This window comes from Acinonyx jubatus, chromosome A1, assembly GCF_027475565.1.
Source record: "Acinonyx jubatus isolate Ajub_Pintada_27869175 chromosome A1, VMU_Ajub_asm_v1.0, whole genome shotgun sequence".
In the NCBI taxonomy this organism is placed as follows: Eukaryota; Metazoa; Chordata; class Mammalia; order Carnivora; family Felidae; genus Acinonyx; species Acinonyx jubatus.
In genome coordinates, this window is record NC_069380.1 from 175,027,898 (window position 1) to 175,051,712 (window position 23,815).

At 39.6% G+C, this 23,815-nt stretch overlaps 1 protein-coding gene across 6 annotated transcripts in view; it reads left to right on the top strand.

Moving 5' to 3' along the window:
• The window catches only part of FBXW11 (F-box and WD repeat domain containing 11), a 119,866-nt gene extending 96,259 nt beyond the window's left edge, over positions 1 to 23,607 (top strand). For 5 of the 6 annotated variants that reach the window (XM_027034449.2, XM_027034404.2, XM_053226510.1 and 2 more), the window contains 8 exons: positions 1,203 to 1,340; positions 5,748 to 5,866; positions 7,074 to 7,323; positions 10,061 to 10,179; positions 12,019 to 12,129; positions 13,246 to 13,324; positions 14,634 to 14,819; positions 21,043 to 23,607. In XM_027034449.2, coding sequence (XP_026890250.1) covers positions 1,203 to 1,340; positions 5,748 to 5,866; positions 7,074 to 7,323; positions 10,061 to 10,179; positions 12,019 to 12,129; positions 13,246 to 13,324; positions 14,634 to 14,795 — 978 coding nt within the window. In that variant the 3' untranslated portion in view covers positions 14,796 to 14,819; positions 21,043 to 23,607. Of the gene's footprint in view, positions 1 to 1,202; positions 1,341 to 5,747; positions 5,867 to 7,073; positions 7,324 to 10,060; positions 10,180 to 12,018; positions 12,130 to 13,245; positions 13,325 to 14,633; positions 14,820 to 15,406; positions 21,017 to 21,042 lie in introns of those variants that run through there. The other variant, XM_027034408.2, reaches the window with a different exon arrangement.
• Positions 23,608 to 23,815: the final 208 nt, after the last annotated feature.

Below are 23,815 nucleotides of genomic sequence, written 5' to 3' on the forward strand. Positions count from 1 at the left end.
TTCAAGGATTTGGAGTTGACGCTCGGGTTGTTCTTAGAAACATTGTGCCCTTTGATCCTAAAAATGCCTCGTATCTACTACCAAAGCTTAGGTCTTCTAGTGCCCTGGGCATGATCCACTTTCTCATTAAACTTTGCCCACTGGTCTGAGGCCTTGGTTCTGTTTTTCTCCTGTAAGTGTCCTACAGAACTTATAGTTTTAATCACTCATTTGGCACTCATATTTTATCTGAAATTGTTACCGATCTTATGTTCTGTGTTCACTGCCTCAATAGCTAGGACTATACTTCTTTACAGACACTGCATATTTTAGTGGAAAAGCATGGACTCGTCAGGAAGAACCGGGTATAATTTCCATTTAGTCTAGTTACTTAGTTTTGTGGCCTCAGGAAATTAAACTCTTCCCTTGTTTTTAAAAGGGAAGTAATAAGAACTTCCTTCCAAGGTTAGTATGTGGATCATTTAACCAGATAAACATCTTTTGAGTATATCTAGTTCCAGGTACTGTGTGCCTAGTTACCTGTGTGCCTGTAGTGGTAGCTCCCTTGAACAGTGTGCTTCCTGTTCTTTTAATCCCCGGCACCTAGCACAGTCAGTATATGGAAAAAAGTAGCATCTCAGTAAATGTTGCATGAATGATGGAAGAATGTTATCCAGGGCCCAGGTGTGCCATTCTTATTGTAAAAGACCTTTCAGTCTAGTAGATGATTAAAAATGGATAACAAATAAAATTCTTTCTGTAGTAGTTGACAGGTAGTAATTGTTCGATGTCTTTTCTCAGTGATTAAGACAATGCCTTGGATGGATACATAGATTGTCAGTATATGCTTAATGTTGGTGGTGGTCTTCTGCCAAATATTTTAATTGGCGTTAGAGAGTGACCCAGTGAGTTACTACGTATTTGTATATTTTGGGTGCAAATGGCATTCTTTAAGCATATTGAGTTCTGTCTAGGCTATTTTTTTTCAAACCCAACTCAAACTCATTGGAAATCCTATGGCGGTTGCCAGATAGGGAGCGTTTGACAAAAAACACTGTTGGGCTAATGTCTTACTTGGAAAGAGCATGATTCCTATCCACAGACAGTTATGCAAACCAAGATGGGGTATCTGGTATGCTGTTCCTGGAAGCAACACTAGAGTCTGAAGCCTAATAGAATAGTTGATTCACAAAAACTCATCTGTTGCCTCCTTTTTCCCCCAGACTATAGAATCTAACTGGCGGTGTGGACGACACAACTTGCAGAGGATTCAGTGCCGCTCTGAAAATAGTAAAGGTGTCTACTGTTTACAGTATGATGATGAAAAAATTATCAGTGGCCTACGAGATAATTCTATTAAGGTGAATGACTGTATTTTGTATGTGTTCTTCTTAGAATTGTGGTTGTGTTAGATACTAGATCACTGAATCTCTCCATTTATTCCAGATTGTTTTCATCAGTGCCCTTCCATCTTGGCAGCTCTCAGTGTGGTTCTCAGGAACCGCAGAGTGTTTCCCTAGACTAACACAAGACCCCTGGATTGTCTCACTTCTTATCCTTCTCTAAGCACATGTGCATTCTGTGTTCTGTGTTTAGGTGCGCATGGAAAATATCTCAGTATCACAGGACTCTTGCTGACTTTGCTAGCTGGTGGAGGCATTGCTGCCTTGCCTGTAAATCAAAGTCATTGCCTTTTATGGGTGCTGACGAAGGCTCAAGTGATAACACAAAAGAATGATAGAGCAATTTATATTTATATGTTTTAATTCACTCTTCAAAAGTAGATAAGCTGGATCATTTCTGTGTTTTTAATGTTCGGCAGCTGATCTGACAGATTTTGTTTTACATTGTTTATAGCTTATTTTCTCGTATTTAAGAAAACATAGCAGGATTTTTTTTTTGCCGTTTTTTTTAAAGTTGCAAGTTACATACAGGAAAATTCACTCTTTTTGTTGTAAAGTTTTATGAGTTTTGACAAGCACAAAGAATTGTGTAACCGTAACAAAAATCAAGATATAGAACAGTTCCATCATCCCCAGAAGTTCCCTTATTCAGTCCCTTTGTGTTCAGTTCTTCCCCTTAGGCACTGGGCTTTTTAAATTTATTTATTTACTTTTTAATTTTTTTTTAAAGTTTATTTTTGAGAGAGCACACGCGAGTGCAAGTGAGCACGTGTGCTCATGTGGAGTGGGGGGGCGGGGCAGAGAGAGTGGGAGACTGAGAATCCCAGGCAGGTTCCAGACTCTGTGCTGTCAGTGCAGAACCCTACTTGGGGCTTGAACTCACGAACCTGTGAGATCATGACCTGAGCTGAAACCAGGAGTTGGATGCTTGACCAGCTGAGCCACCCAGGTGCCCCAACCTTTTTTTTTTCTCAGTCTTTTTTTCCCTATCCTTATAATTTTGCTTTTTAGAGAACAGTCTATAAATGGACTCACACAGTATGTAGCTTTTTGAGTTTGGCTTCTTATACTTAGCATCTTAGATGAGATTATCTCCTTTGTTACACTTAGCAGTAGTTGGTTCCCTTTTCTTGCTGAGTAGCAGTCTACTTTCTGGTGCATCCCAGTGTGTTTATCCGTCTACCTGTTGAAGGACATTTGTGTTTCCAGTTTTCACAATTATGAATAAAGCCACTATAAACATGTATGCAAGTTTTTATGAGAACATACATTTTCAGTTCGCTTGAGTAAAAACATAGGAGTGGGATTGTTGACCCATATGGTAAGTATCTGTATTTCTTGCTAAGAAATGGCCAAGCTGGTTTTCAAAGTGGCTGTACTATTTTATGTTCCTATCGATAAGGTATGAGAGTTCCCTTTGTTATGCAACCTTGTCAGCCCTTGGTATTTTCAGGTTGATATTTGCCGTTCTAATAAGTATGTAGACATATGTCATTTTGAGTTAATTTACATTTCCCCAATGACTGATGATCACATGATCTTTTCATGTGCTTATTTGCCATCTGTATATTTGGTGGTGAAGTATCCAAATCTTTTTTTTTTTTTTTTTTAATGTTTGTTTATTTTGAGAGAGAGAGAGTGAGCGAGCAGGGGAGGGGCAGAGAGAAAGAGGGAGACACAGAATCCAAAGCAGGCTTCAGGCTCTGAGCTGTCAGCACAGAGCCCGACACGGGGCTCAAACCCACGAACTGTGAGATCATGACCTGAGCCGAAGTAGGAAGCTTAACTGACTGAGTCACCCAGGCGCCCCGTGAAGTATCCACATCTTTTGTCCATTTTTAAAATGGGTTGTTTTCATATTATTGAACTTTGAGAGTTCTTTACATATTCTGAATACAAATCCTTTTTTTAAAAAATATTTTTATTTATTTTTGAGAGAGTGCAAGTAGGGGAAGGGCAGAGAGGGGGACAGAGGATCTGAAGTGGGCTCTGTGCTGACAGCAGCTAGCCCAATGTTGGACTTGACCTCACAAATCGCGAGATCCTGACCTGAGCTGAAGTTCTATGCTCAACTGACTGAGCCACCCAGGTTCCCTTGGATACAAATCCTTTTTTGAGATATGTTTTGCAGATATTTTCTTCCAGTCTTGTTTTCTCATTTCCTCAATGATATCTTTCATAGACCAGCAGGAGATTTTGATTTTGATTTTGATTTTGATTTTGATGAAGAATAGTGTACCATTTTTTTCTTTTATGGATCATGCTTTTTTATTTTAAAGTTCATTTATTTTGAGAGGGAGAGTGTATGAGAGTGGGGGAGGGGCAGAGAGAGAAGGAGAGAGAATCCCAAGCAGGCTCTGTACTGTCAGTGCAGGGCTGATGCAGGGCTCAATCCCATGAACTGAGCAGAAATCAAGAGTCAGATGCTCAACCAACTGAGCCACTAGGTGCCTGTCTTATGGATCATGCTTTTGATGTCATACCTAGCAAGTTTTTCACTGAGCTTTTGGATCTGTAAATTTATGTCTTTCATTCACCAAATTTCAAAAGTCTTTGGCCATTATTTTTTCAAATATTTTTTCTGCCCCCTTTTCTTTTTTTCTCCTTCTGAGACTCTAATTACATAAATAGTAGATCTTTTGTTATTGTCTTACATTTTCTCCAGGTTTCCCCCCTGCCCCCCAGTCTTTTCTGAATAATTTCTTTTAGTCTGTCCTCAAGCTGATGGCATGCTGTGTCTCCTTAGAAATTCACAGGATAGAGTAGCACATAAAGACTCTGAGGTCTGCAGGAGAGAGATACCCAGTGTTTCCCCACTTCCAAAATATATTTGACCTCAGAACCCTATTTTTATGTGATACTTATCAATCAGTAGCCCTGATAACCCGCAGCCATAAATATACTCTGGCAAGAGTGACGTATGTTACTATTTAATTTGGGCAGTTATCCTTTAAGGAATAGTGAGAATGTTTTATAAGGGAGGTGCCTGGGTGGCTCAGTTGGTTAAGCATCCAGCTCATGATCACATGGTTCGTGGGTTCAAGCCCTGCATCAGGCTTTGACCCAACAATGTTGAGCCTGTGTGGGTCTCTCTCTCTCTCTCTCTCTCTCTCTCTCTCTCTCTCTCTCTCCCTCCCTCCCCCTCTCTCCCCCTCTCTCTCTCTCTCTCTCCCCCTCTCTCTCCCCCTCTCTCTCTCTCTCTCTCTCCCCCCTTCTGTCTGCCCTTCTCCCACATGGGTGCACTCTCTCTCTCTCTCTCAAAATAAATAAATACACCTTAAAAAGAAAAAAAAAAAGAATGGTTTATAAGGACCTTGTCAGAGCATAGGCTGACCACAGGCTTGCGTTTCATTTACATCGGATGTGTTTCTAAAAGAGTGCCGTTAATAGAGGCACACCATGTTTAAAATAGGCATGCATTTTATTTATGAGACATAAACAGTAGAACAGAGATGCACTTTAGAGAGATCATCTAGAACAGTGGTTGGAAACCTTTTGTCCTTCATTCTGTACCAGTCCTGGATCACCAATCACTCTTTCAAGATAACCGTGGTTCTAATAGGTCAGAAATTAGAAGCAGGTCTTGCTGTTGTAGAAAGACAGTTAAATGTCTTGTTTTGGCTATTTGTAGTAAACTTGAGGGATGCTGCAAATTATGACAGTATGATTTTACAAAGGAAGAAACAGGTTCACATGATCTATTTTTAACAATCCAATCTTTAAAATAAATGATTTTGTATCCCCAATTATATGTGGGGAGTATTGAAAACTTGAAAAACATTGGAAAGATCAAAAGAAGGGAGAAAAAGAACACTCAGAGAACAAAGCCGACTATTATTATTATCTTTCCTTTTCATCTTTTTTTTTGTTCTAAATATATTGATTATATCACCATATAGATGGCTTTTATTCTATTTTTTAAAAAACATAACTGTAATGAAGCATTATATTCTCTCATTAAAAGCTTTTCAGTTTACTTTGAAATTTTTCTGAAATGTCGAACATTTTTCATTTTAAAATTTTTGTAAGTAATCATAATGGGTTAGAGATATGCATTTTTAAAGGCTCTTAATGTTGTCACACTGTGTTTCAGCGTTTATTTAAAAATTCCCTTTATAAGGCTGTTAAATATAGTAAGTATAATAGTCAGAGGGACAAAGTAAACAAAATAGCACATCTGTTTCGGAAGTTATTCGATATTGCCTCTTCCCTTTTTTTGTCATTTTCCACCTGTTTGAAGTTTAACTGCTCTTATTTACTGTAATGCAGGTTTGTTCTATTTTGTGATTCAGAAAGTAAGGTGAGACAGAAACATTTGTCAGAAGGTGATATACTAAATCACTGTGGTTGATCTTGTCTCCATAGATTTGGGATAAAACCAGCTTGGAATGTTTGAAAGTGTTAACAGGACACACTGGCTCTGTCCTTTGTCTCCAGTATGATGAACGTGTCATTGTGACTGGTTCTTCAGACTCTACAGTGAGGTGAGTGATTTGGCTTCGCTGGTCTGAGAAGACTGAGACTGCACCCTTTTCGGGGATAAGGACACGCATTCTTTGTATATGTTTTATATGCTGTATTTCAAAACCACTTTAGGTGTGGGTTTATTTGAACAAAGCAGGCTAGAAAGCCACCTTTTGTTAAGTAGGTCCTATGCTCATTGTTGTATGTTATAGAGATGGAAATGTACTAGGAAATATTACCTAGTGTTAGACTAGCTTTCTCCTGGGAGACCATGCTCCAGACATTTGGAAAAGTCACCAGCATGCTAGTGTCCTTTCTCTCACTCAGTGCTTTTCAGGCACTGCTTCTGCCACAGAAGCCTGTGACTTTCCTCCTTTGGTCTGTGTGAATTTGTCCTCTTAGGAGATTGGGTTTACAGAAAAGCTGTGACATGAAAGGGCTGCCCCTGAGAACCTTATATGTCATGGATGGAGCAGCTGCCATATTGCCTTTGTCCATAAAGCAGTTGGGTAAATAGATGCATGTGGGAATTGATGAGTTGTCATGACTTACAGTCTCTAGTGTGCAATGGTAAGTAATGGACTCTGAGACCTATCAGAGGCCAAAAAGAGCCTTAAGCTTGGAAACTGCCCTCAGTTCCCCAGCTATGAAGCCTCCTTCCCCTGTCATCTCAGACTCCCTGCGAGCCCACTTACTTGAAGAATCATTTTGTTGTCCTCACTGTCCCTGATTACCTGATGTTAAATAAACCTAAACCTGGACAGAGCCAGAGTTGGCCTTCTTTCTTCCTTTTTTTTTTTTTAAGTTTATTTATTTATTTTGAGAGATCAAGAGAGCATGAATGGGGGAGGGGCAGAAAGAGAAGGGGAGAGAGAGAATCCCAAGCAGGCTCCGCACTGTGAGTGCAGAGCCCGATGTGGGGCTCAAACACGTGAACTGTGAGATCATGACCTGAGCTGAAATTAACAGTCAGACACTTAACTGACTGAGCAGCTACCCAGGCCCCTCCATAATTGGCCTTCTTTTTTTGAAACCCTCTCAGTACTTCTCAGCAAATACAATAATTGCTTCTGGGGGCTCCTTTTAAACATGGTCTTGGGTGTGAGGTCCCAGGCACAAGTGAAGCTTACGTCTCCCTAGCCTACTACTAAGAATGGGCCCAGGGCACAGACACTGACTCTTCCTGGTTGTCTCAGTAATCACGCATTGTGCTTTTCTGTTCTCTAGAGTCTGGGATGTGAACACGGGTGAAGTTCTGAACACATTGATCCACCACAATGAGGCTGTACTGCACTTACGCTTCAGCAATGGACTTATGGTGACCTGTTCCAAGGATCGCTCCATCGCTGTGTGGGACATGGCTTCTGCTACCGATATCACTCTACGCCGTGTCCTGGTTGGCCACCGTGCTGCTGTCAATGTGGTAGACTTTGATGATAAATACATCGTGTCTGCCTCTGGTGACAGAACCATCAAAGTAAGTGTATCTACTAGTCATAACTCTGCTTCCTCCTGTGCCTTTTCAAACACAGAGGAAGCAGAGGTGGGCTTTACTAACCTGGTACTGGGCAAGATCTGTAATCTCCTTCATCTGTGCTTGAGCCCTTGAGGCAATCTCATTCTTCATGCTTCTGGAATCACAGGCAAGGTAGGAGGAAAGGGTCACGGGTCCACGATGGAGAGCAGCCTTCTATTTCATGAAATAACACCATTGATCGCGTGTTTAAGGGGAAGAGAACTAACCTGTGGAACATGTACTGTGTGCTAGGAGCTTCACCTTACCCTGTCGCTGATCTCTTCCAGCACTCTGTTGAGGAAGGTATTGCCTCAATTTTACAAATGGGGCTCAGAGAGTGAAGAACTGGGCTGGAGACCACACAGCTAGTTAGTGGCGGAGCTGAGATTTGATTTATTCACTTAATTCACTTCATTTGAATTAATCCACTTAATGATCTATGCCTGGCCATAGACCCTAGGCTGGATGCTGGAGATACAATAATGAATAAGACCCATCCCTGCCCTCAAGAAGCTCGGCGTATGGTGGGTGGCAGGCATGAGACAAATGGTTGTAGTCTATGGTGAGTCATAGGATGTAGTAAATGCAGGTCTGATCCCAGTATCCATTTTAACTTTTTAAAATGTTAGCTTTTGAGATATAGTTCACATACCGTGAGTTTCATCACTTAAAGCATGCAGTCCAGTGCCCCTTAATGTAGTTACAGTGTTAGCCATTTAATATAGTTTAGTTTCAGAACATTTTCATTGCCCCCTGAAAAAACCTCCTACCCACTGACAGTCAACCCCTGTTCTCTTCTTCTGGTCCTTAGCAATCACTAATCTATTTTCTGTCCATGGATTTGCCTTTTCTAGACATTTCATATAAATGTAATCCTATAATATGTGGCCTTTTCTGTCTGGCTTCTTGCACTTAATGTGGTGTTTTCATGGTTCATCCATGAATATTGTAGCATGTGTCAGTACTTCATTCATTCTAACGACTGAAGAAAATTCCATTGTGTGGATGTACCACGCTCTGTTTATCTGTTCATCAGTTGATGGGCATTTTGGTTGTTTGCACCTTTCATTTGTTAAACATAGTGCTGCCATGAACATTTGTGTATAACTTTTTGCACAGACATACATTTTCAGTTCTCTTGGAATTGTAACTCTGGGTTCGATATTTTGAAGAGCTGCCAAACGTTTTCCAAAGTGGCTACGCTGTGTTAAAATCCCACCAGCATTGTGCGAGCATTTGAATTTGGATCAAAAAACCTTCTTTTTATGACCAGCACTAGGTGGCATTCTGGTATCTAGTATCTAGCCCCACACATCACAGAGGTAGCATCAACCTTTAGATAAAGTGGTCTGGCAGTTGAACAAGTAGGGTTTGTGTGCAGTAACTCACTTACCATTCAGTCAGACCAGTTGGAACAAGATCACTGCCTGGAAGTCAGGAGGGTTTGGGCCTTTTTTACAGAGCAGCCGTTGCATAATATCAGCCTGGAGGATTTCTCCGTATCCTTGCCAGCACTTGTTATTGTCCGTCTTTTTTATTACAGCCATCCTTGTAGTTGTGTAGTGGTTATCTCTGGTTTTGGTTTCCATTTCCCTTGTGACCAATGATACTGAGCATCTTTTCAGTGCTTATTGGCCTTTTTTGTATCTTCTTTGGAGAAACATCTGTTTAAATCTTTCATGTACTTAAAAAATGGGATTATTTGGGTGTTTTTTGTTTGTTTTTGTTTTTGTTTTTTTTACTGTGTAGTTACAAAAATTCTTTATATATTCTGGTTACAAGTACCTTAAGAGGTGAATGATTTGGAAATATTTTCTTCCATCTTGTGGCTTCTCTTTTCACTGTCTTGATGATGTTCTTTGCCACACAGACAACTTTAATTTTGATGAAGTGCAATTGATCAATTTTTGCCTTTTGTTGCCTGTGCATTTATTGTCCTGTCTGAGAAACCATTGCCTAATCCAAGATCAAAGATTTACTCCTGTGTTTTCTTCTGAGAGTTTCATAGATTCAGCTCTCACATTTAGGCCTTTGGTTTATTCTGAATTGTATTTTTGTATATTGTGTGAGTTGGGGGTCCGACTTCATTCTTTTGCATGTGGAGATCTAGTTATCCCATTCAACTACAAACGCAGCTGGTAAAATAATTCAGGGCACTCTGGTTGCTTTGCGTCTCCTTATTTGGCTTGTAATATATTAAGTGTGTCTGTGAACATCTAAGTCTTGCAGATGGTTTCACAAAAGAGGGATTATTTATTCCACATACATAATATTAGGAGTGATGTGTCAAAACAAATGGAGCTGTTCAAGAAACTATGCTGGAAAAGAGGAGGATGTGAAAGGTGAAACTTTTTCACATCAGTTACATTGGATATGACATGTCAGTTGGCATGAAAACATAAAATCTGGCCCACACTCTTCCCTCTAGGCAAGTGAATGTCTGAACCATCCAGGAGATGTTCTCTTTGTGAATATCTCAAGGTTGGAGACTTCACAGCTTCCCTCTGTGTTTCATTCCTGTTTTATCACTCTGCAGCTAAGAAAACTGTATGCTGGCCAGTCTGTCCCCCAGCTTCTGAAGCAGATTTCATAATCAAGTATTTTGGTCATTCTTAGAAGCTCTGATGTTTTTAAAAAGGTATATTATGAGGGGACTTTTCGGCGTTTATTCTTAAAGTATTATTAATTGGTTATGCAGGTCTGGAGCACAAGCACCTGTGAGTTTGTTCGTACTCTGAATGGGCACAAGCGAGGCATTGCCTGTCTCCAGTACAGGGATCGGCTGGTTGTTAGTGGATCATCAGATAATACCATAAGGTGAGTAGAAGCTGGTGTGCTGACAGAGTAGGCTGATTTTTGCTATAGTTTTGACTCCTGCCTCAGTCCTGATGCTCAAAAGACTTGGAGCCTTTGGAGATACTTCAAGTAAGAAAACTATAGGTAACTTTTATTAGTCCATTTGGTCCTGTGAACTGAAGTGGGTAAACTGACTCCTCCAATACACACGTTTTATGACATAAACTCCACCCAAGATCCCTTAATACCAGAACTCCTCAGAAGAGAGGACGCTCCAGCCTGACTCTCTACTTTCCCTTATCTGTGAGCTCCTGTCTCCCTCACTAACAGGTGGGAGGAGTGTACTTGATTTATCTGTGTCTCACCCGAGGCTACACTACAACATCATCCACTCCTGTTTCATCATTTATTTTATCTCCCTTTTTTCTTCCCAGCACTCAGTGTCCTTGCTTTCTAATAAATCTGACTATCCATAAACACTGTATTTGTTAAGAATTTCCCTTAAATATCTACTCACTGATCCCAAGTTGTTTTTCCATTGTCCCAACATATGCTGGTAGCTTTTTTTTTTTTAATCAAATTGTTTAATGTTTGGGCAAAATAAAGATTGGTTTCAAGATGATTTTTAAAAGAAAGAAGGAAGGAAGGAGGGAACAAAACAGCAATAAAGCTGAAACTGCTGCAAGTTTTCTTTATCATTTTAAGTTTTTAAGATATTATTAAAGTCAATTGACCCTGAATCTTGGTTCTCTTGTATCCATCATGCTTTATATTACTTAATATTTCATCAGTAAATAGTCCTTACCTTTCTCACCAGAATCTCTGAGATTTTACAAAATAATAATGTATATTCCTTTATAGTTTATAGAGGGGAACCACTTTGGAGTCAGTGGCAGTGCTGAATGGCTCTGCTCACAGTAGGTTAGAGAAGCCACCGTCACTGACACTGATGAGAAGATTTTCTGAGGGTGGCTGTGGTAAAATATTCATTGGGTATATGGTAAGAGCTATTGGGAGAGGGGCTAAGAAAATGTTGTTACAGAATGAGTTTGCTGACTTTGTTTTGTACACGTTAGTTTGCTATGATTTATGTTTATAAACAATGTAGAAAAATCAATGATGACAGAAAAATTAAAAAATTTTTATTTTCAGAACTGTTCTGTAAATCATACACCGAGAAGAAGGCTGGGCATAGTGTGTGGGTTCATGTTCCTGAGACATTTCATATACTTAATGAGAGGCTCCCATTGTGACTGTGTAAACTGGACAGCCCTCGTGTCCGGGAGTGTTATCTAGGAGGGGTGTCCCTAAACCTCATCAGGAGAGGAAGACCATTACTGGTCCACTGGTTCTAACTTCAGTGGGTCTCATGGATTCCAGGCTAGAAGTGCCTGGGGTGGAAGCCTACCCTCCTGACTGTATTATATCCTCCCCCAGCCCACACACATCATGCGTTTTCTTCTCTCCTGCCTGCAGTCCCTATCTCCCCCGGAAAAGCCCTTCCTAGACCATTTGGCTACATGGTTTAATCAATTCAGACATCAAAAGAATGCCTAGGAACTAAATATAATTGAAGTTTGTTGTTTGTTGATCTTATTTAAATAGTAATACATGTGTGTGATTAAAAAAGGTTTCCAGTTGAGTAAAAGAAAATACAATGAGAAGTAAGGCTTCTACCCAAATTAGTGCTTTAAAATGTACAAATGGTATAAATGTACATGCATATCTCTCTCTGTGTACGGTGTAGACTGGGAACGAGATAGAAACAAAGTTCAGGAGAGAGTGAAAGTCACGTTACGGGGCAGATAGTGTGAATCATGTGTGGGAAGTTGTTTCACAGAGATCTGTTTCACATTCAAGGCTATGGGATATCGAATGTGGTGCCTGTTTAAGAGTCCTAGAGGGACATGAAGAATTGGTCCGATGCATCCGGTTTGATAACAAGAGGATTGTCAGTGGGGCCTATGATGGGTATGTATTTCAGATTTCTAAGTGCACTGCTGCCATGGTATCTAGAGGAAAAGGAGTGCTGAATATTAAGCAGCTACGTATCTGCCAGTTCTGTGCCCGGTCCCTTCTGTGTAATGGTGGATGGCAGGTGTTGCCGTACCGCTTGATCAAGTGAGGCCACTCTGGCCCAGAAAGATGAGCAGTCTTGCCCCAAGTCTAGCAGAGCCTCTGTAACTCCTGTGCTTACACCTTTAACCGTTATTGTAAAGGTTGTGTGGGAATTCAGTTCTTTGCCTTCGCCCTAAATTAAACCAACTGTGTGTGTGTGTGTGTGTGTGTGTGTGTGTGTGTGTGTGTGTGTGTGTGTGTTCGGCGATACATTTCCTTTCCCCTTTTGGTTAATTGAACAAATACTCTTTAAAAAGCCTCGTGACTTTTTAAATGAGCAAGTGGCAACTGTAAACCTTTTAAGGTGACCTTGTATATACTCACAGATTAGTTGGTCTGTTTATGCTCCTATTATTAACTTTCAGCATTTGCTTAGTTTGAAGAAAGGTATCCTTGGAATTTCCCAGAGAGCCCTAGTTTCTGTCAGCAGCACCTACTCAGCCCTAGAGAGCCCCCTGATTAATGAATTTGGTGACATAGATTATCAAGTCAGGAACTGAATTCAGATAGCATGAAGTTGTTTTCTTATCTCCCTTAAAAATATTTCTTCACAGTTTCAGCAATCCTGAGAATGTGTAGGTCCTTGTTTTTTCCAAAATCAGATGTAATTAGTTTAAGTAATTTGTAAAAACATAAGCATGTTCTCCATTAGCTTATTATTATTTCTTAAAATTTATTTTGAGAGAGAGATTGAGAGTACAAGTGGAGAGAGGCAGAGAGAGAGGGAGAGAGAATCCCAAGCAGGCGCCACACTGTCAGCATAGAGCCCGATGCTGGGCTTGATCCCACAAACTGCAAGATCACACCCTGAGCCGAGATCAAGGGTCAGATACTCAACCAGTGGAGCCACCCAGGCACCCCTCCACTAGCTTTTATACTAGCAGTTCATGTGCACGCCTTTCTACCAAGGAAGTGCTCGACAATATATAAAATGTTAACTTTCCCACTAATCGCAGTCTTCTTTTCTAGGAAAATTAAAGTTTGGGACTTGCAAGCTGCTCTGGACCCTCGAGCCCCAGCAAGCACGTTGTGTTTGCGCACGTTGGTGGTAGGTAATCTGTTGAAGTGGGAGTGGTTCCCATGCTGGAGGGTGGCCTCCTGTAGATGGACCTGCCCAGCTGTGTCACAGGAAATCTTGTGTATCTCACAGCGTGCCTTCAGAGAAATGCGCTGTTTTGTTCATTTTGGTTAGCCCAAATCAGAGAGTAATTGACATTGACGTTACAGTGAGCTCTTCCCTAAGGAACATTAATACAACTTAAAACATGAAAGCAGACATCCTCATTTGTAGGTGGATTGGTTTCCTCGTAGAGCTCAAAGTATTTCCTTCCTATAGATTTGGAAGAGTTCTTTTATTTATTTATTTATTTATTTATTTATTTATTTATTTATTTATTTAGATGTTTATTCATTTTTGAGAGATGGGGAGAGAGCATGAATGGGGGAGAGGCAGAGAGAGAGGGAGACTCAGAATTCCAAGCAGGCTGCAGGCTCCGAGCTGTCAGCACAGAGCCCGATGTGGGGCTCAAACCCACGAACTGTGAGATCATGACCTAAGCCGAAGTCGGACACTTAACCGACTGAGCTACCCAGGTGCCCCTTGGGAGAGTTCTTAATACGGGTATCTGGTTACGTTGAATTTTTATAATACAGCACATTTCTGTATTATTAAGATGGAATTTCTCCTCAGTCTATATTGTGTGAATTATTGCTTTGGCATTTAAAAATACTTTATGTAAATCTTGTTTTAACATCTTTAGCAGGCTCATTATTTCTAGTAGTCTGGTTGCTTTTGTTATATTAATGAGGGGACAGTTTTTTGAAAATATTGATAGATTTTTCGTATTTTTCGTAGCTTTACCTTTTATTCTATTTCTTTGCTTCTTGCATCGATTAGAACATGCAGAACTATGGTGAGGGCTATTCTTGTTTTCTTCGTGATTTTAATGAGAATGCTTCTTACATTCCACCATTAGTTTTGAGTTTGGCTGTGGTTGAAATAGATATTCATGGTAATGTTAAAAACACTATCCTTCTGGTCCTTTTTGCAGTGTATCAAGAATGGGTATTAAATATTGTTGTTCACCTTTCCAAGATCTTTGGTGAGGCGATCACATAATTTTTCTTCTTTGACACATTAATGAGCCAGGATCTCAGATACAAAGATTAATTTAAAGAAAAGGCCTAGAAGGAAAAGCCAGAATTTTGTCCCTGGGGTGAAGGACAAAGATCAGTAAGCTCTGGAACATTCAGTAACCCTGGATAAGTAGCTGCATTTTCAGCCTGCGCCAGAGCACGGGTAGAAATGAGGGATTGTAAAGGTCTCATTTTACTCATCAAGCTGTCACATTTCACAGGAACATTCTGGACGTGTGTTTCGGCTACAGTTTGATGAATTTCAGATCATCAGCAGCTCCCATGATGACACTATTTTGATTTGGGATTTCTTAAATGTGCCTCCCAGTGCCCAGAATGAGACCCGTTCTCCCTCCAGAACATACACTTACATCTCCAGATAACAGTCTGCACTTTACCCATTTCAGGTGAGTTTAATCTTGTTAATTGAATTCATCTTCCCTTTGGGGGAATTTTGTGATTTGGGCTCCCCATCGACAGGAACCAAAGTGATTAGTGTTTTTTAGCTGTGTCAACTTTGCAGTTCTCATGTAAGGCTAGATCTTTATGGTCACATTAAAATAAGATCTAAATCAGAGTCCTACATATTGTGGGTTTTCACATGGGCAGACAGTGTGATTCCTGTTTTTAGAAACTGATTTCCTAAATGATTTCCTGTCAGTTTAACACAGGCAAGGTCCTTCAGATTCTGTTTTGGGGTGCAGGAATCTCCTTTTTCTCTTTCCTGTTTTTCAGTTCTTTTATTTAAAAAAAAAAAAAAAAATCAACATCAGCCAAACACTCAAACTTCCCCCTCTGTCCCTGGTATAATCTACCCACCATCACTGTCCCCTAGAAGAGGAATGAAAGAAAGGTGTTTGTTGAGTGAGCCCCTAGAACCCATTCTTCGTCCACTAGATACAGCAGGTACCCTGGAGGCAAAGTCCTTTGCTCTGGTTACAGGAAGAGTTAGATCCATTGTAACCATTGATGATGGCATGTTTTGATTACTAAGGGTGTCCAGTCTAGAGGATGAGAAGCCTTACTTGGCTGTGTCCTGGGACCTGATGACCCTGTTCATCTGGAGCAGTATTTCCAACTCTGAATATTTTGCAAGGGGGCCAGTAAATCCTGTGCACGTTAAACTTTACAGATTGAATAAATTGGTTTGTACCTACTTGTATTACTGTGTATATATGTATGTAAAGACTGATTAATAAATAAAATTCATACTTATTTTAAAATATTACTTACTACTTAGTGGCTCTTTATCATTGTATGTTTTCTGCTCATTAAATGTTAAAAGTGTAAGGAGAGTTTAGATGCAGAATTGTGGGGAGAAAAAAAAAAAAAAAGGGCCCTTAGATCACCAAGTTACCATCATTTCTAATACTTCTTACTTAAGACTCTAAGGCCCAAAACACAGATGTCCAGGAAGTTTGTCTTACCCAAGAGTCAGCAGACTATAGGCAGAGTCCAGATTTGTTCCCCTGCCTGATTTTATTCCCCTGCTACAGCAAGCTAAGAATAGTTTTTTACACTTTTAAATAATTGAAAAAAATTAGAAGAAGAGTACTATTTCATGACACACGAAAATTATATGAAATTCAAGTTCTAGTGTCCATGAATGAAATTTTATTATAATAGCCATGCTCAGTTGTTTACGTATTGTCTGTGGCTGTTTTCATACTTCATTGGAAGAGTTGACTAGATGCCACAAAGACCATATGGCCTGTGACATCTAAAATATTTATTAGACAGCTTTTTAAGAAAGTTTGCCGTCCTCCAGTCTTGCCCCTGTGCCATCGATTAGTGATAAACCAAGGGTCTGCAGGAATGGCAAATAAGCTTTTTCTTCATCCTGGCTGAGTTTGATCAGTAGTGCCTGGCTGGAGTGCTGCCTTTGGAAGGATTCTGGGACCTTGTGACCCCAAGGGATAATGCTGTGATGGGTTGGCAGTGTCTGCCTGGATGTGGGAGGTGAGCAGTAACAACCCGTAAGCCACATACATAGTTACTGTTCCTGGTCCCAAGTGCGTTCATATTATTTCTCATGATAGTGACCATCTATCTGCCTTGCCACCTTCTCTCTGGATGGATTCTTCCAAAGTTGAAAAAGCTGTATGGCAGAATTATTACATTTTTTTGAATGGAGCCTTAAAATAGATACAATGGGGGATTACAGAGGAAGAAGGCAAGGATCTCTTGAGTGATTGCTCCTCCGCGCTTCAACCGCCCTTCCCCAAAATCCTAAGGAAGATACAGGGAAGGAGAAATGGACCTAGATGAAAACTGGTTTCCCTCCTGGTCTTTCCTCTCCCTCTTCAGCCCGCTCTCCATTCTGCTGTCAGTTAGGATCATCTTAAGCCCTGCCTCTGCCGTCCTCTGCCTTACTGGTTTCCTGCCGTTCACGGGATCATGGTTCAACTACTTCACATTAGCTGACAGGAGTTTGAGCATCTGGCTGTTACCTTGTGTCCTCACTATGCTCCCCATGCTCCCGTCTCCTGTTACTCCCTTCCAAAACCCTAGCTGCAGCCAGACTGAACTCTGTTTAATGTCTCTAATTACACTACAGTAGTGCAGACCTCCACCATCTCCCTCCCCTTGCTTGTGTTATTATGGCTTCTAGACAGCCCCACTCCCCCTCTGCCCTTTCATTTCATGCTTAATTTATTATTTGATATTGAAATGGTTTGCACGCCTGTCCCACTCACAAGGCCGTGGGCCTCCTTGTGTTGCGGAGCTCCAGGGTTCATTGGAGTCCCTGGTATATTGTAAGCGCTCATTGATGTTTGTTGGGCAAGTGACACCCATGGCCAAAATGACATATTTGTGTTTTTTCTCCGAGGCCACACAAGAATTTACCCTTAAGTAGATAAATACAGGTATTTAGGGTATTCCTGCAGTCAACTTCAGCAAGCATAAAGATAATAAGTCAGTGAAAAATTGGAGTAAATCATCTAAACTGACACGGTCAGGTACTAGATACGTTCCCTAGGTAGACAGGTCACCTAGTTGTACGTGTCTCCCTCTGCCCCTGCCCCTGTTGTTTTTTAAGCCAGTTTTACGGAGATAGGATTTGTGCAAAACTTGCACTCGTTTAAAGTGTACCGTTTGATGAGTTTTTACAAATGTATACCTGAAAATACCTCCACAATCAAGATAATATTTCTGTCACCCTCAAAAGTTCCCTTGTGCCACCTTTGTAGTCAAAGCCTGACCCCATCCCAGCCTTAGCAAAGACTGGCTTGCATCAGTTTACATTTTCTGAAGTGCACTGTCCACTCTGGTAGGCAATAGCCATTTGTGGCTATTGAGCTCTTGAAATGTGGCCAGTGTGACTCAGGAACTAAGTTTTAAATTAAATTTTAATTGAATTTAATTGAATGTTTAATTGTATTTAATCATACTTTATTTAACATTACATTCAAATAGTTACACATAGGTAGTGATTCCTGTTTGGACCGGCATAGTTTCAAAAGTTTTGTATTTTTAGTTTTTACATTTCCGTCTTTGATCATTTAATTTGTGCGTGTGGTGTGAGATAAGAAAGTCACTGGTCTTTTTATATAGCTGTCTAGTTGTTCCAGCACTATCTGATTAAAAGAATTTCCGTTTCTCATAGATTTGCTGTAGCGTCTTTGTCCAAAAGTCAATTGACCATTTATTTGTAGGTCTATTTCTGGACTCTGTTCTAAGTCCATGATTTATGTGGCTGTCCTTTCGCCAATACCATAGTGTGTAATAAATATTCCAACTTAAAAAAAAAATTGCTTTGACTATTCTGGATTCTTTAGGTTTTCATATTCAGTTTTGAATTGTCAAAGTCTATGAAAAGGACAACCGGGATTATAGTTAGCACTGCATTGAATTGTAAGATCATTCTGGGGGAGAATTTCCACCTTAACAAATGTTGAGTCTTACAACCCATAAACATGGTAGAACTCTCTATTATTTAGGTCTTCTTCAGCCTCCTAGCAGTATTGCACTTTTGCTTTGCTTTGCTTCCCTTTGCTTTGCAAAAGCAGCTTTGCACGTCTTTTGTTCAATTTATTTCATTCTTTTTCTTTTCTAAGCTATACATTTTCCTCTGCACATTGCTTTAGCTGCATCCCACCTATGCTTTTGTTTTTCCACATAAGAGCGGCACATAAAATAGGACCTGGGCAACTGTAGCTGGAATGGATAGTCTCAGAGGAATAGGTGTATCAGAGAACAACTTAAGTGGTTAACGCTTTTTTTTTCTTTTGTATTTTTGATATGTGTGTTTGTCTTCACATTCTGTTTAGAGAGGTATGTGGTAAAATCCAAGACATCCATAGTATGTTTTCCCTCTCTGGCATATTTACTAGATGAATGTTAGAACACAGTAAAATTTCACAAATTGGACAACTTTTACATATTACTTTAAAGTGCCCAGGAACAAGATTTCTTTGGTTGAGAAATGGAATAATGGTCACCCATTGTGTTTCTCTCATTGGCTGTGGTAGAAAGGAAACTGTGGTGTTACTTCTTCCAGGCCCTCCTCCCGCCCCTTTTTGGGAATGTAAGAACAACTGCCCTTGTTATGATCCACAATTATAAATCAATGGAAAAATCTTATCTGCTTTTTAAGCAGCACAAGCAGTGAAACCTCAAATGTGTTTGTCTCTTCAAAGTGAATTACTTTTGACAACCTTGGCAGTCAGCTCTATAGATTTTACTGCTCTTTTCCAAATTCTTTTCATTTATTGTAACATGAAAAAAATTATTACCATGTGATACTGTAAGATTTATGCATAATAAGAAACACTACCCTAATGATGATTTAACCTTGCAGTAAAATATTCACCCCTAAAATATAAGGTAAGAGTATTTCTATGTCAGGAAAGTTAGCAACAGATTTATTTGCTGAGTCATTTTTTTAAATTACTAACTCCTAAGAGCTAATATATACAGTAGTTCTTTTTTTTATTACAAGACAATATAAGATCATTATTAGGAAATTAGAATAAGTAGATAAGCCAAAAGAAAATAAACTCCTACTCATGATTCATCATTATTCATTCCCTTGTAGATATTCTTTCAGGCCTTCTAAAATTATGGTTGAGAACTGTATATGTTTTTAAAACGCTTTTTTCCCCCCTTTATTGTAAATTTGTTCCTTGTCTGTAATGTCAGTATTTGTCTAAATCACCATCCCTAATGGCAAAATAATATTCAGTTGTTTGCATGGGCCCTGTTATGTACATAAGTTTTCCCCCAGCTTTTAGCTGTTATAAAATACACTGTGTAATCATTCTTTTAGCTTAATCTTTGCTTTATTACCTTTGGATAAAATTCTAGAAATGTCTGCAGTGTCAGGTTTAAAGGTATGATGTTTAAAGACTTTGGTTCATAGAGTCATGTTACTCACCAGAAGAGTTAAATCAGTTTACGTTCCTGCCAGCAGTGTTTGAGAGTGCCTACTTCTTATCTGTGGATGTTAATGTTTTAAAAATAATACTCTTAAAGATCCTTCATGCAAAAGCTGTGGTGAATGAAATTAAATCTCTCTTGAACTCATTGAAAAGGCTTATTAGGATTCTTGATCTTTATGAAAATAGACAACCTTTTAGGAAAGTTTCCTTTAAAAAAACATACAAGCTTTTTAAAAAAATCTCTTTCTCTTTTTGTCAGAGAATCTTAGACATACAGGTAACTTTTAGATCTTCTAGGCTATTGGTTTAGTGCTGTGTTTGGAAAGGGTTGTGACCCATTAGTGATGGTGAAATCATTCTAATGGATTTTGACTTTGTTTTGATGAAATTTAGAATAGAAAATGTCAGCCTGCATTGTACATAGTAATGATAAGTTTAGGTGCGTGCGCGCGCGCGTGTGTGTGTGTGTGTGTGTGTACACATATTTATATACATGGATGAGTGTAGAATATATGATTAAAATGTGTCCCTGACTCAAGGTCACCGTCAAAACAATATTTAGCATTCAGTAGTCTTTCCCTCTACATTGTATTGTCCTTTTATAAATGATTTATTTTGAAAAGAAGTAGTTTCTGATTATTAGCATTCTATTTAGAATGAATACTTTATTTACTAGTTTTTGCATATTTTTGTTTCACAATGATAGATGAGGGCTCTCTCGGGCAGATATGAGACCAGCCGTTGTAGGCTTTGGATGTCATAAAAGATTATGCTAACTATAAAATCTAACACGAAGCATATTTTGTTACATGCATAATTTTTAGCAGGAAGCACTGAAAGATGTACGTTACAGGGGTCAGTCATCTCTTCTAATGCCCTCTCTGTCACTTAATGGCTAATGCTTTGAGCTAAACAATGTGTCTGAGCCTTAGTTCTTTTATTTGTCAAGTGGGTATAATAGTTTCTACCTCATAAGATTGTTGTGGTTTTAAATAAATACGATGCCTGGTATGTAGTACACTCAAAACATCTTGCAGCTTTTATTTTTTATATATTTTTATATAATACATAAAGTCTATTTTTTTTATATTTTTATATGTTTTATATATTTGAAAATCAGTAATGTGTTATGTGTGCACAAGGGCATGTCTGTGTGGGTGTGGATGGGCTGTGGTGTATATCTCCATGTCTAACCAGAATATCCATCCATACTCCCTTTGTGTTTTGTTTTGTTGTTTTGTTTTCCCAGGGTTTCCTAGTCTTGAACTACTGGCTACATGGCTACCAAATGCCTAAGGGAGTTCTTCGCAGCTGAGTTATGAAGCTGGAATTGGTTCTAGACGCTGGGTAGATGCAAAGCAGCCTAACTCTTCCAAGTACCAACATTTCTCACCTCCGATTCCGGCCTCTACTTTGAGAAGGATACCTTAGCTTCACCGACTTCCAGTAGAACGGAAGCCCATTTCCTCCCCCCATCAGTGAAAAAAAAAAAATCTAATGCTTCAAATGTAAATTGTTCATATAAAAGGAACGTACAGTCTGTCTATTTTACAGAAGTAAATCGACCATCAAGAGAAGACTTGGCCTCTAATTTATATTGCTTTGCACTTTGGTCTGATACTAAGAAACCGCATTCTTCTTTGGTGAAATTTTGGGTGCCAAACACCTACCCAGAATGTCCAGGGCTTTCCTTTTCAGAAGTTAGCATTCTCCTTTTGACCGTCCAAGTCATTATGAATTCTGACCTGTATTAGGAACATGTTGGACAATGGAAACATTTCTCTGGTTTGTTTTAGGAATATTTTTTGGATCACACTTCCTTTCTGTACCAATTTCTTTTAATTTAAAGAACTATAAGCCAGGTTATATTATCTCCCAACAGGTAATATAGCTCTTTTCTTTTATTAACTGTTCTCTGTCCCCCAACCATCTCCTGATATTTGGTAGAGTAACACTTTTACACGTGTGCTTGCCTCCTAATTTAAAATACTGTATCCGCATGTAGATATAATGTACATAACAGTTTAACCTCAAGGTTGCTAGAGTCAGGGCCCCTGTGCCTGAGACACTAATACAGAGTGTGTTCGCACTTAGCCATGGGCTGGGCTCAAGAACCTGATACCAGGGTTGATGTGGATTACCTAGAACCCTTCCTGCAGTATTCATACGGTATTTTTATTTTGTCATTGTCATTTTGTGTGTATGTGTGTGGTGTGTGTGGTTTTAACGGGAATCTTGTTTTTAAAATGTAGTTTCTAAAGTTTAACACAAAATGTTTCATTCATTGTGCAGCATATACAACAGAGAGGTACCTTAACATTATTTTTTGTTGTTCTTTTCCTCCCAAGTACTTCTCTGAGTACTAGCGTTCATTTGACTTCACCATCAAAGATCATTCTTCTGTGCATTAGTAACCCTGGAAAGGGAGGAACAAGAAGGCCCTGTTGACTGGGTTTCCTGGCACTGGAATTCAGGCATCCTGGCTTTACCAGGATGTTAACCGGGCCTGCTCATATGTTGGAGCCCGTATCCCATGGCAGGTTGCTTCAGGGGCCCATCTTGAGTGGAAGGGTACTCCTGTGTGGTGCAAAGCCTCAAGCTCCTGAATCCCATTGCCGTCATCTCTGGTGTCACACGTCGCTGTGGCCCTGGCAGGTTCTCAAAGCTCCCGAGTGCCCCGCAGCCCGAATGTGTGAATGGCACTCTCACGCCGACCGTGCACCGAAAGGACTTTGGCATTCGGTTGGCACTCCTTTTCCCTTGTTCAATATTAGGTTCCTGTTTGCCCCTTGCCATTGTTTCCAAAGATTAAGCAATGTCAGTAACATTTTAAAGGACCAATAAGAACCTCCTGTTAACTAAACCTCTTCCCGTGGAAGCACACTCTATAACTAAAGGGAAGGGCCCTGGGCTCTGTTCTGTCCTTTGCATTGAGAACGGTGTGGGGATCAAAGTGTGTGTATGTGATTTGTTTATTGGTTTGGCTTGGCTTTTTTGATTTTTCTTTTCTCCTTTTCTAAAAATGCATCCTTCCCTTCCACATGTTACCAAATTAATTTCTATTTTTGAGAAGTTGAGTCTCCAAGTGTAAAAAAATAAATAAATAAAAGGAAATCTCTATTTCGTGAGGTAGATGTTGTAAGCTTGACAGTGGCTGTGGAAGTGAGTTCACCTTTACCACTCTCCACCTTACAGCTTTATATCAGACTGGTTAGGAGAGCCCGGGGGTGTGGGAGGGGCGGGGGAGGAGGCAATTCTTCTGAACGAATGGACTTTCTGTTGTTGTTTTTGCATGTTTAATATAGAAGTTCTTGTTCCTTGGGAGATCATGGCCTTTGAATATGCACACAACCTTTGAATTGTGCCTATTAAATTATAGCAGGGGACTCTGGCACCCAAGGAATTCTGACTTTCTGGGATTATAGTAGTAATTCCCAGCCGTACTCTGGACTTTATTTTGCTAACCATAATTGAGCAACTGTAAATTACTGCTATATTAATGTTTTAAAGCACTGGGATAGTCTAATTCTAACTTGTAATTAATTATGTTTGCCAATTATCTGTTTGAAATAAATTTGTGTCTGAACAGCTATTGAAACTGTTAAATTGTACAGATATTATTCATGACAGCTTTGTACTGTGGAATGTGCTTAATAAAAAACAAAAAGTTTGACTTTTGTCCAATAAATTGCTAAGTAATGTCAATAAATCAAGTATGAGTATTATGCAGTACACCTAATCTGGCTTCATGCAATTGTTACTTCAGCTACTAATTCAAAGCCAATACTCTTAATAAAGTGTTGCAATACTCTGATGCTCTGTTAAGAAATTTTTCAAAAAAAACCAACTGTTATGTTCTCTCAGTAATTCAGTGATGTACCATTAAAATTTGTAGATTAAAAAACAACAACAACTCATCTGCTCTGTAAAATGAGGTTGAAAGCAAACTGCTTTTTGACTTGGGAGAGGTTTGTGTGCGATAATACCAGTCCATGCTGGGGCGTCTTGCTCTTTTGTTTCAC